Source organism: Balaenoptera physalus (genome assembly GCF_965194825.1).
Source record: "Balaenoptera physalus genome assembly, chromosome: 3".
Taxonomy (NCBI): domain Eukaryota; kingdom Metazoa; phylum Chordata; class Mammalia; order Artiodactyla; family Balaenopteridae; genus Balaenoptera; species Balaenoptera physalus.
Window position 1 is genome coordinate 59,841,577 of NC_138890.1, and position 22,625 is coordinate 59,864,201.

A 22,625-nucleotide genomic window follows, 5' to 3' on the forward strand; every position below is an offset into this window, starting at 1 on the left:
CTGGAGCCTGTGCTCCGCAACAAGAGAGGCCGCGATAGTGAGAGGCCCGCCGCGCACCGCAATGAAGAGTGGCCCCCGCTTGCCACAACTAGAGAAAGTCCTCGCACAGAAACAAAGACCCAACACAGCCATAAATAAAATTAATTAATAAAAAAAAATGATACTCAAAGTATAGAGCATTCATTAAAATTTTCTGTGAAACGAACTGGAATTTTAAAACTTTAACATCGACTTCAAAAGGTGGGAATCTATAGAACTCACCTGCCCAGGGTGATTTGATCCTGCCTCCTGCCTTTCCTCTCCGACTTCTCTATCCAGACCCGGAGGAAGGCTGGGGCTGAAGGCCATGAGGTCTGCCTTGGGCGGCCCCTCCCCAGAGCACATCCTCTGCCGCCTCTGCTGCGAGTAAGACCAGCTCCCCACCGCGCTGGAGCACACCAGCGTGGGCTTCCCGGGCCCGCACGCGCCCTCGCTGGGCGGCGCCGAGCACCGCAGCGCCGTGTACAGCAGCAGCGTGAGCACCAACAGGCTGGACACCGCGCAGATGGCGATGATCAGGTACACGTTCACATCCACCAGAGCGGCCTCCGCGCCAGCGGCGCCCGTCGACGCCCGCGAAGAGGCCTTGGGCGCCTGGCCGCTGTCCTCCAGCGACAGCAGCACGGTGGCCGTGGCCGTCAGCGCCGGCTCGCCGTGGTCCTTCACCAGCACCAGCAGGCGCTGGCGCGGCGCGTCCGCCTCGTCCAGGGCGCGCGTCGTGCTGATCTCGCCCGTGTACAGCCCCACGCGGAACGGGCTGCGCGCGCCACCCGCCGCCGGCTGCAGCTCGTACGACAGCCACGCGTTGTAGCCCGAGTCCGCGTCCACCGCGCGCACCTTCGCCACCACGTGGCCCGCGCCCACCGACCGAGCCACCCGCTGGCTCAGCGCGCCCGCCCCGCCGCCCGGCCCGGGCAGCAGCAGCGCGGGCGCGTTGTCGTTCTCGTCCAGCACGAACACCTGCAGCGTCACGTTGCTGCCCAGAGGCGGCACGCCCGCGTCGCGCGCGCTCACCTGGAACTGCAGCAGCTCCAGCTCCTCGTGGTCCAGCGGCTGCAGCGCGTACACCTTGCCGCTCTCCGCGTGCACCGACACGTAGCTCGACAGCGCTCGCTCGCCCACCCGCCGCTCCACCAGCGAGTAGGACACCAGCGCGTTCTCCTGCGCGTCCGCGTCCCGCGCCGACACCGTGAAGATGTGGCAGCCGGGCGGATTGTTCTCCTTCACGAACACCGTGTACTCGGGCTGCGCGAACGCGGGCGCGTTGTCGTTCACGTCGGCCACCTCCACGTACACGCTGGCTGTGACTGACAGCGAAGGCGAGCCCCCGTCCCGCGCTGTAACCACCAATTTATAGACAGACACGCTCTCGCGGTCCAGGGCGCTGTCCAGCACTAGTGAGTAATAGTTCTTGAACGTGGACACGATCTTGAAGGGGACGCTGGGCGTTACAGAACAGATCACCTGTCCGTTGGCACCAGAGTCGCGATCAGATACACTGATCAGCGCAATGACCGTGCTTGGCTGAGTGTCCTCCCGCACTGGAAGAGACAGGGACGTCACAGTGACTTCAGGGGCGTTATCATTGGCATCTAAGATTTCGACCCAGACTGTACAGTGACCTGCCATTGGGGGATTCCCCTTATCTGTAGCCTGTACGTCAATTTCATAAAACTTGTTTTCTTCATAGTCTAAAGTTCCATTGACTCTTACTTCTCCACTATTTTCATGCAGTGTAAATAAACCTTTTCCATTGGGCTTAATCGACATCAAGGAGTATGTCACCTCCCCGTTGACTCCTTCATCTTGATCTGTGGCGTTTAACTTTATCACAAGAGTTTCTTTAGCTGCATTTTCCATCAATCTCACCTTGTATTCTGATTGTTCAAATTCCGGATCATTGTCGTTAATGTCCAAGACGCGGACGAAGAGATGAACAGTGCCAGTGAGCTCCGGTTTCCCGCCGTCTGCAGCCGTTAATAGTAAATTAAGTTCCGGAGTTTTCTCTCTGTCCAGAGACTTCTTTAATGTAAGTGACAGCCTTTTAGTCTGCTTACTATTTGTTGGTAATTCTAAAGAAAAGTGCTCATTTTGACTTAGTCTGTAGGTCAATTGAGCATTCTCTCCTATATCCGCATCAGAAGCTCCCTCTAGAGGAAAATGAGAGTCAGGTTGCTTAGATTCAGAAATCAGCAGCTTTTGTTCTCTGAGAGAGAACACCGGTGGATTATCGTTAATATCCTTTACTTCCACCTCCACATGAAACACCTGCAGCGGCCTATCCACGATCACCTCCAGGTGGATGCTGCACTCCGCGCTCCGCCCGCACAGCTCCTCCCGGTCGATCCGAGAATTCACAAACAAAATGCCATTCTGCAGATTTACCTCTAGAAGGTCCCCGCGGCCTTTGGATGCCACCCGGAACAGACGCGGCACCAGCTCCGCCAGCTCCAGCCCCAGGTCCTGCGCTATGCGGCCCACGAAGGTGCCGTGTTTTGCCTCCTCGGGAATGGAGTAGTAGACCTGGCCGCTGCCCGCCTCCCAGGCTGCGAGAAGCAGAAGCGACAGCAGCAGTCGCCCAGTGTCCAATCCCCTTCTTTCAGACGCGAACATTGCATACATTGACTTCCCAAATAAGATTCTTTACATTTACAGTACCATAGGCTCCAGTTTCGGGTTAAAAATCTTACTGAATTTTTGAGAAGTTTCAAAGGATCCTTTAACGGTAGCATCCGGCATGATGGAGTCTTTAAATGCGGAGTTCCTGGCTGCTCAGACCAACCCTTGAATGAACTATTTCCTCCAAGTAAAGAGCGACACCTTGTGCCTGAAATTGTGAGTACTGTACACTACATCCAATACCACAGAATTTTACTTGAGAAAAAAATAAGTTCAAGTGTTTCAAGCTATTTTACCCCCCAAATCATATTTCCAAAGTGCTTATTTGTGGAATAAAAATCAGATTTTAAGTCATATTGAAACTGATGGTATATGGAAAATGGCATTTTATTCTTGATTAACATCAAATTGAAATATTTGTTCCTATGTTTGATGTAGAGTTTCATAATTGAAAAAATTATGAAAAAATAGACTCAAACATTTCCTCATATAAAAATATCAAATTTGAATTGTTTTACTTCTAGTCTCCCTTGTTACTTTGGCTGCTAGGAAACTCAAAGACAAATTTGAAGCTTTAATAACAATTCTGTAGTCTTTAAGTCTGCATATTGTATTGTGTTTTTATCTATGTGCACTTGCTTTCTACTTATATTTTTATTTTTTAGTTCTGATTTTTTATCATTATTTATATTTAATTGTGTTCCTGTTACAAACAACTTTATATGCATTGAAGAACAACAAGAAAAACAAAACTATATTTCAAATTTGGTAGTTTAAAACATAGAATTCACAAGAGAAAAGTCTATTGATGTAGATGAAACATACTTGGCATATATACTTTCTCATGTAAGTTGCATTGCTAACAGTACAATAAGAGGTATCAAAGTGACACTTTATGTAATAGTGTCAATATATGAAAGAAGTAGTCTTTTAACTATAGAATGAACTTTTTACCATTCAATGAAATAAAAATCACCATGAAAATTTCAGTGCCATATTGGTATTTACACTCACCAACACTGGCTTTTGTATATCTATCAAGTCATATTCATGAAAGTAGCTGACTTATTTCTTCTTAAAAGAATTTTGGGTTTGAGATTGTAAGTTCATCCAAAACAAGGGAAATGACTTCTAATCACATTGCCTCTAAGTGCCTAATATTGTGCTAAAAAACATAGAAAATAATCAAACAATTCAACCAAATACTAAATGACCTTAGTGTTAATGGAAATTCAATTTCATAAAATTCCAACTAGAAAATCAGAATTGTTGATGTGAGTTTTCATTGCCTGAAGTTGTAATTTAGTTACATGTCCTTCATCTTTTCATATTACCTTGGGATTTAAGGAGGAAAAAAGAGGGTACAGTGGAAGTTTAGAGTAGAAAGTGGTTCAGAATAAGTATCACTCTAGCTTGAGTATTTTGTTGTATGGTTTTAATGGTTCATGTCAAATCTAAAAATATTACAATGAAAAAATTACTAGTATATTTATTTGTATGTTAATATTTTCCTTTATCTTGAACACATACACATATATTCTATTGCTAATTTCAAACCTTGCTTCATTTTTTTCAAATTTACTCTCTTCCCAATATTATTATTCTGCTAGAATTCTTTTTAAAGACAATTTAAAATTATTTCTTAGAAAACAAACAAAGCAGGCTCATCACCTTTTATGACACTGAATTCTGTTATGCGTCTATAAAACAACCAGTCATATGAGCCTCTTTTCAAAATATAACATTAGGCTAGATAACAGTAGGTTTAACATGATGTTCGAGGCCTGTCAGATTTATTTTGTAGAAGAAAGAAGCAACAGACCTCCAACCACTTCATATGGAAACTGGGGAGTGAGATGTTACATGCAATGTGGAGTCTCTAAAGGCAGAGAAATAAACATGAGAAAGTTTACCCAAGGGAGATGATGATATTACATGTCTGAATTAAAACCAGTTGTTAATTTAGGAATTACTTTCCAGCAATGTGGTATTTTGCACGTATATAAAGTGACATTGGATGAACACCAATTCATAAAAGAGTTTGATATATTGTATGAACCAATGACACATCTGTTGCACTTTGGCTGTGCTATTTCAGATATCACTATCTCAACTAGCTCCTATAGAATAGATTATGATATCTTTGAACTCATCTTTGGGGATGGGCCTGAGATCCGGCAATAGGCTAATGCCAAGAAGTCACATCGATATAGTTGTTAACATTGATTTTGTAAGATTGATTGAAAAGGCTAAGGAACTTCGTGCCTGACCTTTTCTAAATCAATCTGGTTAGTCTTAAATTCCAGCTGTATGTCTTGATAGTCAAGTATTGGAGTGCATGGTTTAATGTTCTACCAGTCCTCATCATCCACTATTATTTCATAATAGGTCTAGTACTACTATTTATTGAAAACATTAGTCAGAGAAATAGATCTTGAAGCCATTCTTGGAAACCCAGTAGGTTCTTCAAAATTAACAGATTAGAAGTACTGTCTACAAAACTGTAGAATATACGCAGTGATGTTCACTCTGTGCTATCGTGGCTTATTCAAGTATACACAGTTATTTGTTCACAGATCATTTGTTCAATTGGCACAAATCTCTCAGACAACAAGACTGAAGAAGTCTGAATCCTGAAAGACCCACACACTTTCAAAGACTTTCATGAGAAATATATACCTTTAAAGCTATTATTGAAGTATACAATTTTGGAAACAATGATTGATCCTTCACTGATGTTCAGGATCCAAGAAATAATCATATTACCGTTTATATTTGTCAAAACATTATTCTTATTCACAGTGTAAAAAGAACAAGGTCATTTCCACATGTATTATTTGGCTTTGGTGTTCTGCAAGAACTTTGCAGACCTCAGTCTTCTGATTTTTCTCATATATTAAATGATTCTGCTTATTTATATCACTTCCAAACAACTGATCAATAGTCCTTATCAGACAACTTTTAATTATTTACCGATCAAATAATGTAAAAACCTATCTCAGTGTGGCACTAAGACAAATGATAATGATGTCCATGAACCTTCTGAGAAAAAAAATCACTTAGCAACATTAAAAAATCTTAATTCCTATCTCAGTTATGATATTGTACAAAGTTAATCATGAAGATAATCATGAAGGGTTTTTCTAAGCAAAACAGAAAGGAGGATTAATCTGTATACAGCTTGTGCTTGATTTTCCTATCCAGAACTATGCCTCATCAGATAAAAGATTTACTCTAGAAAGTTCTACAATGAATAAAAGAATGGCTCTCAAATCTAAGAGGTATGCATTTGAATATCATCTCCATCATGTACTAGCTGGATGGCAGTGGACAAGATAGATAAACATCTCAACATCTCTTATCTAATCTTTAGAACTTGGATAGTCAAATGTACTTTACAAGTTGTTATAAGAATGAAATGAAATTATGTACTTTAAGCCCTTCACGCCATATTTTACAAAAAGAAATATCTCAAATAGTGGTGGTTGATTATAATTAGTGACCATTGTTTACTCTTGTTCTATTCTGTAGCTATCGATGAAGAAAATTCCAGTACCATAAACTAGGATACGGCTTTTCCTTTTCTGAAGATTTCCTAATGTTCATCTTCATGGAAATCATCCTACATTCTAGGTAGAAAATAGCCTTCTCAGAATTTCTATTAACTTTACCCTATCTATAATGTGGTTCTCCTCCCATATGTAAATATATCATATATAATTTATTACTCCATTCAGTACAATTAAAGAATCTCTAATTTGTACATTTGAGCCAAAAAGAACAAAATAAACTTCCACATTATTTGATTCACACCCTTACAGCTCTAATTTCAAGTTCTCTGTGATATCTTTAAAGAAAACAATTCACATGAACATAGCATTGAGACAAAAAAAGAGTTTGTATCAATGTATCTAAAGTACCCAATGTTATAAACATTTTAAGTACACAATGTTAAATACTGAAATGTGATCAACAGCACCATTGTCAAATGGAAGTGCCTTTATATATATTCCATGATTGTTATGCTTAAATTATTTAGAGCAATGTTATTTTGAAGACCAAGCATCTTGGTGAATACAGGCAGAAGTATCACAATTCCCCATATATGGGAAGACCCTTTTGAAACTCAAAGCACAAAGAAGTGTGAATTTTCCCACTCTAAAATATTTTCATACAGCCTCATTACAGGTACCATGAATGGAAGAAATATAAGTATGATCAATGCTCAAATAAATTTTCCAAATAAAATAGAAGATGTCAGCAAATTAACGTGGAGGAGAGCAGCAATGCGTTCAACAGGCAACTAGCAAAATCGTCATTACATTAGAAAAAATTTTAAGTTGTCTATCTGAAGCAGCTGAAGACTATGAAGAAAATAAGTTTAAATTATGAGGGGATTAAAGACAAAAAAAGTAAAATCATCCCTAAAGGAAAGGCTAAAATTCTACCTACTTTCTCAAAGAAGCATGTCATTGATTATAAAGAAACAAAATCATTTATAAAATGAGGCCACCTTAACAGCCCATGCCGGTCAGTGATACACAAACTTATAGATTATAGGAAGGTAAGAATGTGAACATGTTTAAACTCAAAATAACCAAATTATGAAATTATGCATTGTTAGGGTAATTTTGAATGCATAAACATAATGCGTGGAGGACACCAAATAGAATAAGAAAATGAATAGGAAGAATGAACTTGCTGCAAAATTGAGAAGTAAAAGATTTGAGCCTCACCCACATCCTCCATTTCCCATCAGTGATCCTTGTCTCCTTCTTGGCTGATTTAGCCTTGCTCATTTACAGGAAGCTTTAGCAGTCTATTTCATTTTTACTATTATTATTATTTCTCCAACTAAATAATATTCCCCGTATGTTCAAGAAGACTGTGGTGAAAAGTAATAAAAATGGCTGTACTTCCATTGTGCTTTAGAAAAAACCATCGCAAGAAAAAGACAACAAATAATTGAAGCAATGGACTTAACAGTAATTTGTTGGTGAACTACTATGTGATTGACATTAATAGGCATGATACATCTCAGAATTACTGTACTTACATTCTCGCAAAACTCCTGTTGGTCTCCAGTATCTCCAGAACTCGAACCTGGAGGGACACTAGGGCTGAAGGCCATGAGGTCGGTCTTGGGCGGCCCCTCCCCAGAGCACACCCTCTGCCGCTTCTGCTGCGAGTAAGACCAGCTCCCCACCGCGCTGGAGCACACCAGCGTGGGCTTCCCGGGCCCGCACGCGCCCTCGCTGGGCGGCGCCGAGCACCGCAGCGCCGAGTACAGCAGCAGCGTGAGCACCAACAGGCTGGACACCGCGCAGATGGCGATGATCAGGTACACGTTCACATCCACCAGAGCGGCCTCCGCGCCAGCGGCGCCCGTCGACGCCCGCGAAGAGGCCTTGGGCGCCTGGCCGCTGTCCTCCAGCGACAGCAGCACGGTGGCCGTGGCCGTCAGCGCCGGCTCGCCGTGGTCCTTCACCAGCACCAGCAGGCGCTGGCGCGGCGCGTCCGCCTCGTCCAGGGCGCGCGTCGTGCTGATCTCGCCCGTGTACAGCCCCACGCGGAACGGGCTGCGCGCGCCACCCGCCGCCGGCTGCAGCTCGTACGACAGCCACGCGTTGTAGCCCGAGTCCGCGTCCACCGCGCGCACCTTCGCCACCACGTGGCCCGCGCCCACCGACCGAGCCACCCGCTGGCTCAGTGCGCCCGCCCCGCCGCCCGGCCCGGGCAGCAGCAGCGCGGGCGCGTTGTCGTTCTCGTCCAGCACGAACACCTGCAGCGTCACGGTGCTGCCCAGAGGCGGCACGCCCGCGTCGCGCGCGCTCACCTGGAACTGCAGCAGCTCCAGCTCCTCGTGGTCCAGCGGCTGCAGCGCGTACACCTTGCCGCTCTCCGCGTGCACCGACACGTAGCTCGACAGCGCTCGCTCGCCCACCCGCCGCTCCACCAGCGAGTAGGACACCAGCGCGTTCTCCTGCGCGTCCGCGTCCCGCGCCGACACCGTGAAGATGTGGCAGCCGGGCGGATTGTTCTCCTTCACGAACACCGTGTACTCGGGCTGCGCGAACGCGGGCGCGTTGTCATTCACGTCGGCCACCTCCACGGACACGCTGGCTGTGGCCGACAGCGAAGGCGAGCCCCCGTCCCTCGCGGTCACCACCACCTCATAGTTCTCCAAGCTCTCGCGGTCCAGGGCGCTGTCCAGCACTAGCGAATAGTAATTCTTGAAGGTGGACACCAGTTTGAAGGGGACTTGGGGTGTTAGTGAGCAGGTCACCTGTGCATTGCCACCGGCGTCATGGTCGGTTACACTGATTAGAGCGATGACAGTCCCCGGTGGAGCATCCTCTGGAATAGAAAGCAACAGTGACGTCACTAGCAACTCTGGGGCATTATCGTTGATGTCCAAGACTTCTATCAAGATTGTGCAGTGACCAAACATTGGGGGGTTTCCTTTGTCAACTGCTTCTATTTGAAGTTTCCATAATTTAATTTCTTCAAAATCTATTTTTCCATTCACTTTTATTTCTCCACTGTTTGAATCTATGTGAAAAGAGGCTTCTGTATTAGAGGAGACATCAGTTGCAAAGGAATAAAGAATGTGGCCGTTTGAACCCTCGTCCAAATCCGAGGCGTTAAGTCTAATAACCAGTGTACCGTTTCTTGCATTTTCCAGTAATTTTATACGATAAACTGTTTTGTCAAACACTGGGGCGTTGTCATTTACATCCAGCACTGTGATGTTTAACTCTACAGTGCCTGTCAGCTCAGGTTTGCCCCCATCCGTTGCTTTGAGCACCAAGAGAAGCTCTGAAGTGACTTCCCTGTCTAAAGGTTTTTTTAGTACTAGTTCGAGCGGTGTTACCTGCTCGTCGTTGGTCGGTACTTCCAGAGAGAAATACTCATTGGGGCTCAGTCTGTAAGTCAGCAGAGCGTTGGCCCCGATATCTGCATCGGAGGCGCCCTCTAGTGAAAAATGAGAGTCAAGAGGCCTAGTTTCGGAAATAAAGAGATTTTTGTGTGTCGCTGGGAATACAGGCGGATTGTCGTTAATATCCTTTATTTCCACCTCCACATGAAACAGCTTCAGCGGCCGGTCCACGATCACCTCCAGATGGATGCTGCACTCCGCGCTCCGCCGGCACAGCTCCTCCCGGTCGATCCGAGAATTCACAAACAAAATGCCATTCTGCAGATTTACCTCCAGAAAGTCCCCGCGGTCTTTGGATGCCACCCGGAACAGGCGCGGCACCAGCTCCACCAGCTCCAGCCCCAGGTCCTGGGCGATGCGGCCCACGAAGGTGCCGTGTTTGGCTTCCTCAGAGACCGAATAATGGACCTGGCCGCTCCCCGTCTCCCATGCTGCGAGGAGCAGAAGCGAGAGCAGCAGGCGCCAGGCTTCCTGCCTCCCTGGTCCTGAAGTTAACATCGTGACTCGCTTCTGGTTAGTGAATAAACATTTCATGAGTAGAAATATGTAGTCCTTTGGAGACCTTCCTTCTGAGTCTTTGTTCCTGATATCCCAGCTGATCTTAACAATATGGGTGTGTTTATAGTCTATAAAGCACCGGAACAGTGGCGAGCCTTTCTCGTACAAGAATAATCGTTATTTTTTTTTTTTCCGGTTAAAACAATCCTCTCCTTGTAGAACAACGACATCCTGTGGCTCAAAGTGGAAGTGTGGTTTATCGTTTGTACTTTCTTTCACTTATATTGCTTCTTTCGTGATTCCTTCATATTGGTCCATTGTGTGTGTGTGTGTGTGTGTGTGTGTGGAATTTTAATTCTTTCATTATATATTCTTTGTGTGTGACCACTAGCTCTTTAAAAGTGGTTTGGTTTTACAAATTAGAATTCCAAGAAGAGTTTTATCTTGGATATGGATATCTAAGAGAACATATTAGAGCGCTATGTTATGTATATGAACATGAAAAAAATCCATATATGTAGGTTATTAGCAACACAGTTTTTTAGACTTTTAGAAATAGATCATTTTTGAATGGCTCCTTATTAAGTTTACTCCATTGCTAACACTCTATAATGTTCTATTGCTTAATATTTATACTATGTTAAATTATTCTAAACATTTAGTCCAATTGTGTAGAGGATAACTCAAAATGCCAGTTCTCTAAGTTACCATCTCAACTTGATGGTGTTTCAAACCCATGCTCATAGGCAAGCTACTTAACAGTTTGTCCAAAAACCATATTTGCTTCGATGTTAATGAATTTACCAAGTATTGACTCCTGGAAATACAAAACATATTTACCTTTGTCTCATTTAAAAGTTTTTTTTTCAATTATTGTATGTGCTCAGGGTGAATGCTGTAGTTTCCATCCTGAAGGACAATGTAAATTTGCATTATATTCATTGCTATTTGTAAAAGTAATCTTTCTATCCCCCACAAAAAAAAAACCCACTGATGAGGGATTCAAGTTATATTTGTCACTTTGTTTATACCCATCTTATTCCAGAATGGGTTTAAGGAGATTAGGGTATCAAGAGTATTCTAAATCTCATTTAATCACTCAATTTTATTTTCCTGTTTTACCTCAAATTTTTTAAAATGCTGAAATTTGCATAATTATTGATTGCAATAAAGTTTATCAGTGTTGTCTTAGAAAAATATTTTAATCCTAAATTTCCCTACTAAAAAAAATTATAAATGGTTACCCAACGAAATCTTAGGTTTTATGTAATAGCTACAGTCTTTATTTTAAACACAGTTTAAAATAGTGATTCAATAATTAAATCTATGCCAAAGATTACAGTTCTAACTACAGCTAATTCTTTTATTAATTGTGGAAGCCATAAGTTCGAGACCAACATATTTACCTAAAGAAGACAAAGGAAAATTTTAGCACATGGGAATGGCTAAACTTCAGAAAAAGACATGACTAGGAAATAAACCTCCTCATGTTTGCTGATTGAAATACTTCATTCCCTTTAGGAATGACTCCATGCTGAAGAGCCATTCTATTTTTGCTTTAAAGAATTGCTTCACTAATTAAGTACATATGAGAGATAGTTTTTAAAGCTCCTACGTTCCAAGGCTATCACATAGCTAATTACTACAGTATACCAATAAATCTATGGGTTCATTACTCTTTTTTTTTTTTTTTTGCCTCACCATGCAGCATGTGGGATCTTAGTTCCCCAATCTGGGCTCGAACTCCTCACCCCCTACAGTGGAAGCGCAGAGTTTTAACCACTGGACCACTAGGGAAGTCCCTCTCACCTTGAAACAAGGTATCACACATACTATGTTGCCAAGAGCAAAGGAATATTCATGATTAGTCTCATTTTAATGCCATCTAATAAAGAGCGTGTTAAATATGTTTATAAAAATAAGAAGTTTTAAAAGAAATGGGCTAACTCCTTTTTTTGTCAAGAATGTTAAAAGCAATCCTTGATTTGGGAAAATTTATGGTTTCATCCTAAAATTTCAGTCATTCTGAATTGAATGAAACTGTCTACAAAGGTTTTTTTAAATATTTATCTTAATAACAGAGCCAGTGGCAGACATTATCCGACTAAAATCAGTAAAGAAAAAGTAAAAAACTGAAATAAAAATTCAAAAAACATTTAAAATTCAAAACAATTTAATTCCATAGATTAGGACTTTTTAAAATGATGATCTTCCAGTCTACATAATCTACTATTAAGAATAAAGTGTAGGGCTTTCCTGGTGGCGCAGTGGTTGAGAATCTGCCTGCCAATGCAGGGGACATGGGTTCGATCCCTGGTCTGGGAAGATCCCACATGCCGCGGAGAAACTAGGCCCGTGAGCCACAACTACTGAGCCTGCGCGTCTGGAGCCTGTGCCCCGCAACAAGAGAGGCCGCGACAGTGAAAGGCTCGCGCACCGCGATGAAGAGTGGCCCCCGCTCGCCGCAACTAGAGAAAGCCCTCGCACAGAAACGAAGACCCAACACAGCCAAAAATAAATAAATAAATAAATAAAATTTTAAAAAACATTTAAAAAAAGCCTTAAAAAAAAAGAATAAAGTGTAAACACTGAAGTTCTAGTATGCACTATGTTACGTTGCACTACACATTCTGTGCTTAGGGAGCAAAAACCACATTTTCATCGTGAAGGGAATTGATCGTAGCAGTTTTTTGTTACTGTAACAGGGTTATTTCAAATTTTAGATTTAAAAATTAAATAAAATTATAAAGTACTAATCTGACAAATATTTGTAAAATAAAAAATAGTTTATGAAAAAAATCAAAACCTTCAACCGACATCAAATATTTATATTGGAAAATATAAATGAATTGAGGAAAATGGCATATATTAAAAATTGAAGTATTCAGCAAAAGTTGATGCACAAGGTACTGTAAATAGAATATAAAGTGAACTTTTAGAATAAACTATATTACAAACGGCATTACTAAGGAATATTTGAGGAATTATAGAAATACATGATATTTAGACAAAGAATGAATGTATCCCAAGATACATATTTGAGGGGGAAAGCGGTGAAATAAAATATTCACGAAGCAAAATATGAAAATTGAAAAGCAATAACCCACCTTGCTAGAGTGGTTGCCTCCAGTAGACTGTTCTTCCACTTCCACGTCTGGTAATGGACACGGCGTAAGACTGGGGCTGAAGGCCATGAGGTCTGCCTTGGGCGGCCCCTCCCCAGAGCACACCCGCTGCCGCCTCTGCTGCGAGTAAGACCAGCTCCCCACCGCGCTGGAGCACACCAGCGTGGGCTTCCCGGGCCCGCACGCGCCCTCGCTGGGCGGCGCCGAGCACCGCAGCGCCGTGTACAGCAGCAGCGTGAGCACCAACAGGCTGGACACCGCGCAGATGGCGATGATCAGGTACACGTTCACATCCACCAGAGCGGCCTCCGCGCCAGCGGCGCCCGTCGACGCCCGCGAAGAGGCCTTGGGCGCCTGGCCGCTGTCCTCCAGCGACAGCAGCACGGTGGCCGTGGCCGTCAGCGCCGGCTCGCCGTGGTCCTTCACCAGCACCAGCAGGCGCTGGCGCGGCGCGTCCGCCTCGTCCAGGGCGCGCGTCGTGCTGATCTCGCCCGTGTACAGCCCCACGCGGAACGGGCTGCGCGCGCCACCCGCCGCCGGCTGCAGCTCGTACGACAGCCACGCGTTGTAGCCCGAGTCCGCGTCCACCGCGCGCACCTTCGCCACCACGTGGCCCGCGCCCACCGACCGAGCCACCCGCTGGCTCAGTGCGCCCGCCCCGCCGCCCGGCCCGGGCAGCAGCAGCGCGGGCGCGTTGTCGTTCTCGTCCAGCACGAACACCTGCAGCGTCACGGTGCTGCCCAGAGGCGGCACGCCCGCGTCGCGCGCGCTCACCTGGAACTGCAGCAGCTCCAGCTCCTCGTGGTCCAGCGGCTGCAGCGCGTACACCTTGCCGCTCTCCGCGTGCACCGACACGTAGCTCGACAGCGCTCGCTCGCCCACCCGCCGCTCCACCAGCGAGTAGGACACCAGCGCGTTCTCCTGCGCGTCCGCGTCCCGCGCCGACACCGTGAAGATGTGGCAGCCGGGCGGGTTGTTCTCCTTCACCAACACCGTGTACTCGGGCTGCGCGAACGCGGGCGCGTTGTCGTTCACGTCGGCCACCTCCACGGACACGCCGGCTGTGGCCGACAGCGAAGGCGAGCCCCCGTCCCTCGCGGTCACCACCACCTCATAGTTCTCCAAGCTCTCGCGGTCCAGGGCGCTGTCCAGCACCAGCGAATAATAATTTTTGAAGGTGGACACCAGTTTGAAGGGGACATGAGGTGTTAGTGAGCAGGTCACCTGCCCGTTGGCGCCAGAGTCACGGTCGGACACGCTGATTAAGGCGATGACGGTGCCCACCTGAGCGTCCTCTCGCACTGGGAGAGCCAAAGAAGTGACAACCACCTCAGGTGAATTATCATTTTCATCCAGGATTTCCAGTAGGACAGTGCAGTGACCAACCATAGGTGGGTTTCCTTTATCTGTAACATCTACATGAATTTCATAAGTATTACTATCCTCAAAGTCAATAGGATCATTTACTCTTATTTCTCCTGTGCTTTCATTCATTAGAAATTTCCTTCTTGTGCTGGGTGGGACCAAAGAGCTAAACGAATATATTATTTCCTTATTTATCCCTTCATCCACATCAGAAGCATTTAGCCATATGACTAATGTTTGGTTCGCTGAATTTTCATACATCTTAACTTCATAAACGGATCGGTCAAATAGAGGTGCGTTATCATTGGCGTCTAACACCAGGATCAGCAGAGTAACAAATCCCATCAGTTCGGGTTTGCCTCCATCAGTTGCCGTTAATAACAACTGAAGCTGAGGATTTTCTTCACGATCCAGCAGTTTTCGTAGAACAAGCACTGGAAATTTGCCTTTGTCCTTCTTGTTTATAATATCAAGAGTGAAAAAGTCATTTGGACTGAGTCTGTAAGTAAGCATTGCGTTCTCGCCAATATCCGCATCAGATGCGCCTTCTAGAGGAAATCGAGAGTCAAGCGGTCGAGATTCGTAAATTGAGAGCTTTTGTTCTGAGACAGAGAAGACCGGCGGGTTGTCATTAACGTCCTTCACCTCCACCTCCACATGAAACACCTGCAGCGGCCGGTCCACGATCACCTCCAGGTGGATGCTGCACTCCTCGCTCCGCCCGCACAGCTCCTCCCGGTCGATCCGAGAATTCACAAACAAAATGCCATTCTGCAGATTTACCTCCAGAAGGTCCCCGCGGCCTTTGGATGCCACCCGGAACAGACGCGGCACCAGCTCCGCCAGCTCCAGCCCCAGGTCCTGGGCGATGCGGCCCACGAAGGTGCCGTGTTTGGCTTCCTCCGAGAGCGAGTAATGGACCTGGCTGCTCCCAGTCTCCCAGGCTGCAATGAGCAGAAACGAGAGAAGCAGGCGCTGGGTTCTCTGCCTGATAGGTCTGTAGACCAACATCATAACTTTCTCCTGTTTTATAAATCAGTGACTCGGCGTCCAGAACACACCCACCGCTCCGAATTTTTCTATTCGATTTCTTGCATCCAATTTTCTTGAAATGGCTGAGATCTCCGAATGTAGCTCTTTCCTAGTCCTTGAGAAACAGGATCATGCCTTTGTTCTGAAAAGCCATTTTGTGGAAGACAGCGACATCCGGTGGCTTAATGTGTAAGTACAATTCCATGAGTTTAACAACTCTTGTTCCTATCTTTTCATTCTATTTTCACATCTTTGGGTCTCTATGGACTTTCAAAGACTCACATTACGTTTCTTTTGTATATAATAATAATCATTGTCGATACGTAGTGCAGCGTTTTTCTTGAGTGGAAAATCACAGAGAAGTAATTCCTTCCCTAACCATGATTGTCTTTAGCTGAATTTGAAAACACCCTTAATATTTGTATAATACTGAGTGTACTAGCATTTTGTTGGATAACAAATTTAAGTCTCTTCAACTTCTAAACCTTAATTCACTTCTCCTTGTCATTACTTTGATATTAAATAAACCTTAGACACTAATCTCAAGCATCAGTTCTCTGTGAGGTATTTGCAACTTCTAAATGCCAATCATCACTAGAATGTAGAGAGATCACAGGCTTCAACATCAGAAATTCCTCTCTTCTGATTCCTAGTCTCCAACTTACTAGTTGTGTGACTTGGGGAAAATAATTTAACCTCTCTCTGTCTCAGTTTTCACTTTCATAACATTCATAACATATTAATAATAATATGGTGGTTGCATGAATTATGATATATTAAGAGCCTAGTATAATACCTCAAGGAGAGTGAGTGCTTCATAAATGGAAGTTATTCTCAGGGCTCACTTTAGCCACATTAGTTTCATAATGCTCAAGACCAAAATTGGCTCTTTGGATAAAATGATTACCTATAGAATGGTGTCACCCTATAAAGCCTTTACATTATTGCTGCTGCACAGGCTGAGTGGTGTTCCTGTCTTTAAGAAGACAGAAAAGTGCTTTCATTGAGAAATTAGTTATAAGGGGGAAATTTCACTTTTTTACACACATCTTACATGGGCAAAAAGAATCTTAATTGTGATTCAAAATAAAATAATTAAAAATTTATGATTTCCACTTTCAGAGACAACTAATTTCATCTTTGTTATTTTTATGTTTTTCAAATACCCCAAATATACAGTTTTGGCATTATCTAATAATTTTATAAGTGTCAGTAAAGTTTTTCATCACCTGCAGTAAAAATATTTTCTCTCAAAATTCTTGGAATCAAATATTCAGTAACTGAAATTCTCCATTAATATATCTATGGTGGAGTTCCTGGGCGGTCCAGTGGTTAAGACTCCGCGCTTACAGTGAAGGGGGCATGGGTTCAATCCCTGGTCGGGGAACTAAGATCCTGTATGCCTCGCGGTGCAGGCAATATACTATATGCTACTGATAAAAGTTGAAGTTTCTCTTTTTCCAAAAAAAGGAAAACTTACTGATAGGAGGTTTTGTCTTATCCAAAGATTAATTTCTTACTTTAATGAGTTTTTTTAAAGAGATCAATAATTTTGAACTCTGAAAAATAGAACATTTATAGAATAAATAAGAAAATTTACAGGAATGAGGGTCACTTGATTCATCGATGTATGTGTGCTTCTAACTTCTGTTTTTATACTTCTCTACTCCTTTAGAATGATTCTAGGGTCCAAATCTATTCATATTCTGATTTTAAGGGTTACTTTTCTTATAAAGCATGAATTAAAATGTAATGAGTTAATCTATCCACCCACAATAGCAATGTTCACTGTAAGCTACTATCTGGAGTCTAAAAATAAGTTTATCATTGATTAATCACCTCAACACAAGGTAATGATATAAACTAAATTCCATTGCTGTTAATGAGCATTTTTAACCAGGTAATAACATAAATGTCCCAATGCAAATCTCCAATAATGAATGGAAAGTAGTGTAGTTAAATTATATCCTGTCAAATAATAGGAACTTGCTTTGCCAAGCAACTCAATAGGGCTATAGCCTCTAAAATTTCAGTTGGATAAGAATCACCTGGAATGCTTGTTAAAATGCAAATTTGCCAATATTACTTATTTCAGAAACTTGAGGTGGTGTCTGGGAAGCAGAATGTTCAATAAGGACTCCAGATATTGCTAAAGCAGTTAGCATTGTCAGGCCTGAGGATAGGCTGACCATAAAAACCAGTTTGCCTGGAATATGCTCTATGTTGGTCTGTGGTCTTGTATACATTTGTATAGTGCCCCTTTCACTCTCAAAAGTGTCTGAGATCGAGTCATAACTTAGTTAGCCCTATCTAGAAACTACAGTTAACAGACTGGCATAGGGGAGCTTCATTATTGGTCTCATGATTCTGGCTTGAATTGAGCAATGAAGTGTCTTCCAAGCTCTCACCTCTCTATTTTGGACTTCCCAGCTGTTTTTAATCCTGAATTTCCTGAATCCCAGCGTGCTCATGCTTCCTGATGACCCAAAAAATAAATTCATTACTAAGATGTTCACTGATCTTCTGAAAATTTGCATACAATGATAGCCCATATTCTGGGAGAGAATAAAGATTAGTATAAGGGACTATATTACCAATTATATCAATGCAGCCATCAATGATAAAGAGTAAAATTGTAATTATAGAATATGTAGTAAGTACTTAATGAATAATACTAGCTCTAAGATACTAGAGGAATGGTGGCAGTTTTTGCGGGGGAAGCAAATGACATTTCTAGCATCCCTCAATCCATATAACATAATCAAATACCTGGGCCCAAGTACAAGTGGCATATGGAACCTGAAAAAGTACAAGGACAGAGATATTTGAAGGTATAAGTCTGGATTTAAGGTGAGTTGTGCCAACAGACATAGACAGGTTTTATGACAAGAGTTCAGAGAATATTCAAGTTTTGCAAGAAATAAAATGGGAAAAAATAGATTGCTTTGTAGCGTAAACCAAACATGTGTCCTTTGGAGAGAAACAAAGTACTGAAATGTTTAAGTGATTTTTACTTGCATGTGCCTTGTTATATTGTGACTCTATTCTCAAGTCCACTCTGATTTGCTCTGTTGAGTTTTCAATTAAGAAATGCCTTGTAAAATACCTGACATGATAAAAAATAAAATAAAACCCCTGAGTAGAAATATAAAACACATTACAAAAATGCAATGTAAGTATAAAGGAAGTTTTTAAGATATAAATTAGAAAACAAAATGAATGCTTGGACTAAAGATAGAGTGTGGAGAACCACCAATTTGAAACTTGCAAACCATAATCCAGGAAATGTAAGTTTAGCATGTAGTGACTTTAAAGGTGCACAATCTCATCTCCAGATTTCTGTCTTTTGGAATACTGAGAGACAAAGTAAATCCTCATGTAAACTGGTTAAGTTCTAGACAACAATTTCAAGAGAATTCAAAGTGTGAAATATGGGTATATCTTTAATGCCCCAGCATTACATTACTAACAGAAAATTTCATAAAAGGAGAAAGTCTTCTTCAAGAAAGAAAGTACCTTTCAGGAAGTATTTTCTTCAATATCAGATAAAACATGAATTTCAAAAAAATTTCTACGTGTAGAAAAGATTCTCAATCAACATTTTCTTATGATCTACACTGTCAGACAATGTATAGAAACATATTTTGAACAAGTGGGAATAAGAGTTATATTTGAAACAATTATTGTCAAAATTAAATTCCTAAAGTAAAGCAACTGTTTTCTAGGTATATTGGAAGTTACTTATTGAAGTTACAGACACTAACTAGTGCTGACCGCCATGTCTCCAGAAAGGTAGGAAACTATAAGTTAACAAGGTAACAGTTACTGCATATATCTGCTATGGGGTTGCTTTAAAACAATATAATTAGGCTAAACTACCATGCTTACTTTAGAAATAAATTATCATTTGACAGAGTGGTGTTGCAGTTAACTTAATGTGTAATGACTAAATTTGTTTTCACCTAATAGTTTTCAGGTACGGTGGCAGCAATTCCTATTAATCAGGAACTCAATATGACTCCCACAACAGGTTTTAAATAAAATGGATTCAGCCCTAATAAATGTCTGTTCAGTGTATGGTTTATAACGATTCTCAACTGGAAGTCGAAGCAAAAGTCAGTAACAAAGTTAAGGATCACTCTCCGGAAATAAAATTAAACATACTGGCAGAACTAGAAAAACATGGATAAAAACTATTTAAAAGTATCTTATAGGATAATTAAAATATTTTTCAAGACTAAATGAATACATACATAAACAAATAAAATATTAGAGCAACCCACCTTCCCAGAGGAGTCCAAAGAAGCTTGTGGATCTCCAGTTGCATCTATAGATCCAGGACACGGAGGTAGGCTGGGGCTGAAGGCCATGAGGTCTGCCTTGGGCGGCCCCTCCCCAGAGCACACCCGCTGCCGCTTCTGCTGCGAGTAAGACCAGCTCCCCACCGCGCTGGAGCACACCAGCGTGGGCTTCCCGGGCCCGCACGCGCCCTCGCTGGGCGGCGCCGAGCACCGCAGCGCCGTGTACAGCAGCAGCGTGAGCACCAACAGGCTGGACACCGCGCAGATGGCGATGATCAGGTACACGTTCACATCCACCAGAGCGGCCTCCGCGCCAGCGGCGCCCGTCGACGCCCGCGAAGAGGCCTTGGGCGCCTGGCCGCTGTCCTCCAGCGACAGCAGCACGGTGGCCGTGGCCGTCAGCGCCGGCTCGCCGTGGTCCTTCACCAGCACCAGCAGGCGCTGGCGCGGCGCGTCCGCCTCGTCCAGGGCGCGCGTCGTGCTGATCTCGCCCGTGTACAGCCCCACGCGGAACGGGCTGCGCGCGCCACCCGCCGCCGGCTGCAGCTCGTACGACAGCCACGCGTTGTAGCCCGAGTCCGCGTCCACCGCGCGCACCTTCGCCACCACGTGGCCCGCGCCCACCGACCGAGCCACCCGCTGGCTCAGTGCGCCCGCCCCGCCGCCCGGCCCGGGCAGCAGCAGCGCGGGCGCGTTGTCGTTCTCGTCCAGCACGAACACCTGCAGCGTCACGTTGCTGCCCAGAGGCGGCACGCCCGCGTCGCGCGCGCTCACCTGGAACTGCAGCAGCTCCAGCTCCTCGTGGTCCAGCGGCTGCAGCGCGTACACCTTGCCGCTCTCCGCGTGCACCGACACGTAGCTCGACAGCGCTCGCTCGCCCACCCGCCGCTCCACCAGCGAGTAGGACACCAGCGCGTTCTCCTGCGCGTCCGCGTCCCGAGCCGACACCGTGAAGATGTGGCAGCCGGGCGGGTTGTTCTCCTTCACCAACACCGTGTACTCGGGCTGCGCGAACGCGGGCGTGTTGTCGTTCACGTCGGACACCTCCACGGACACGCTGGCTGTGGCCGACAGCGAAGGCGAGCCCCCGTCCCTCGCGGTCACCCCCACCTCATAGTTCGCCACACTCTCGCGATCCAAGGCGCTGTCCAGAACCAATGAATAGTAATTCTTGAAGGTGGACACCAGCCTGAAGGGAACACTGGGTGACAGGGTGCAAGTCACCTGCCCATTGACACTGGAGTCGAGGTCGGACACGCTGATCAAGGCGATGACGGTGCCCAGTGGAGCGTCTTCCCTAATTGGGAGGGACAAGGACTTGAATTCCATTACTGGGACATTATCATTGGTGTCGCCAACTTCCACCATAACTGTACAATGGCCAGAGAGTGGGGGCTGCCCCTTATCAATGCCCTCTACAAGAATTTCATAGGATTTGCTTTCTTCAAAATCGATATATCCCTTTACCATAATTTCTCCAGTAATTGGATCTATGTAGAACTTGGATTTCACATTTGGTAAAATATCAGTTGAGAATGAATATGTAATATTCCCATTCAAGCCTTCGTCTAAATCTGAGGCGTTAAGTTTAATTACCAACGTTCCATTAGGAACATTTTCCTGTAATTTCACTTCATAGAGTGTTCTGTCGAAAACTGGGGCGTTGTCGTTGGCGTCCAGCACTTTGACGAGTAACTGAACGGTGCCAGTCAGCTCAGGTTTGCCGCCATCAGAGGCGGTAAGCACTAAAAAAATCTCCGGGGCTTCTTCTCTGTCTAAAGGTTTCCTTAATACTAACCCAAGACGTTTTACTCGCTCTTCATAGGATGGTTTTTCCAGCGAGAAATACTCACTGGGGCTCAGTGTGTAAGTCAGCAGAGCGTTGGCCCCAATGTCTGCATCGGAAGCGCCCTCTAGTGGAAACCGAGAGTCAAGCGGCCTGGATTCAGCCATGAACAGATTCTTTTGTGTTCCCGGGAACACAGGAGGATTGTCGTTAACGTCCTTTACTTCCACCTCCACATGGAACACCTGCAGCGGCCGGTCCACGATCACCTCCAGGTGGATGCTGCACTCTGCGCTCCGCCCGCACAGCTCCTCCCGGTCGATCCGAGAATTCACAAACAAAATGCCATTCTGCAGATTTACCTCCAGAAGGTCCCCGCGGCCTTTGGACGCCACCCGGAACAGACGCGGCACCAGCTCCGCCAGCTCCAGCCCCAGGTCCTGAGCGATGCGGCCCACGAAGGTGCCGTGTTTGGCCTCCTCCAGGACGGAGTAGCGGACCTGGCCGCTCCCGGCCTTCCAGGTTGAAAGGAACAGAAGTGAGAGCAGCAAACGCCGGTATTCCTGGCCGATTGCCCAGGAGAACTCCATCTCAAGCCCGCAGTGCTTTGTTCTCATGAAGCGGGTCTTGTTTCAAAATGAAGAGATATCTCCTGACCGTTCAGTCCAGTCCCACTGCATCCTCCATTTTTCAGCATCTGGATGGTGGATGCAGCTTCTTTACAATAAGAATAGGAGGGATTTTTTTCTTTCTTTCTCGCTCTATCGGATCAATTTTATGGTACAGAGCGACATCATGTGGCTCCAAACCGTAAGTAACAGATTCTGGAGATGCATACTCTAAGTCTTAATTATTCTTTCATCCATTCTGCCTTTGGAGAATAGAATCTCATTTTGTACTACTGAGGTACACATTTTGCA

The 22,625-nt window shown here is 44.6% G+C and overlaps 4 protein-coding genes across 4 annotated transcripts; all 4 read right to left on the reverse strand.

Annotated features, from left to right (window-relative positions):
- Positions 1-154: 154 nt before the first annotated feature.
- On the reverse strand, positions 155-7,707 carry LOC309657102 (protocadherin alpha-11-like). Its single transcript, XM_082454139.1, has one exon. It carries the CDS (start codon positions 2,659-2,661, stop codon positions 214-216), a length of 2,448 nt encoding a protein of 815 aa, XP_082310265.1. The 5' UTR covers positions 2,662-7,707; the 3' UTR covers positions 155-213.
- Positions 6,951-10,096, reverse strand: LOC309657698 (protocadherin alpha-10-like; the record flags this gene model as incomplete). The annotated part of the gene is made up of 2 exons (XM_082455521.1): positions 6,951-7,022; positions 7,715-10,096. 2 exons carry the CDS (start codon positions 10,094-10,096, stop codon positions 6,951-6,953), a joined length of 2,454 nt encoding a protein of 817 aa, XP_082311647.1.
- Positions 10,001-18,050, reverse strand: LOC309657080 (protocadherin alpha-10-like). The gene is given in 4 exon segments (XM_082454101.1): positions 10,001-12,347; positions 12,684-15,621; positions 15,625-15,745; positions 15,747-18,050. Coding segments are annotated over 3 exon segments (2,739 nt in total). The 5' UTR covers positions 15,824-18,050; the 3' UTR covers positions 10,001-12,347; positions 12,684-13,080.
- Positions 18,050-22,334, reverse strand: LOC309657091 (protocadherin alpha-4-like). The gene has a single exon (XM_082454119.1). The coding sequence runs from the start codon at positions 22,320-22,322 to the stop codon at positions 19,827-19,829; it is 2,496 nt and encodes an 831-aa protein (XP_082310245.1). The 5' UTR covers positions 22,323-22,334; the 3' UTR covers positions 18,050-19,826.
- Positions 22,335-22,625: the final 291 nt, after the last annotated feature.

What these genes read in the sequence shown, in the direction of transcription:
- LOC309657091 (XM_082454119.1), bottom strand. Translation starts at nt 22,322, where the DNA reads ATGAGAACAAAGCACTGCGGGCTTGAGATGGAGTTCTCCTGGGCAATC.
- LOC309657102 (XM_082454139.1), bottom strand. Translation starts at nt 2,661, where the DNA reads ATGTATGCAATGTTCGCGTCTGAAAGAAGGGGATTGGACACTGGGCGA.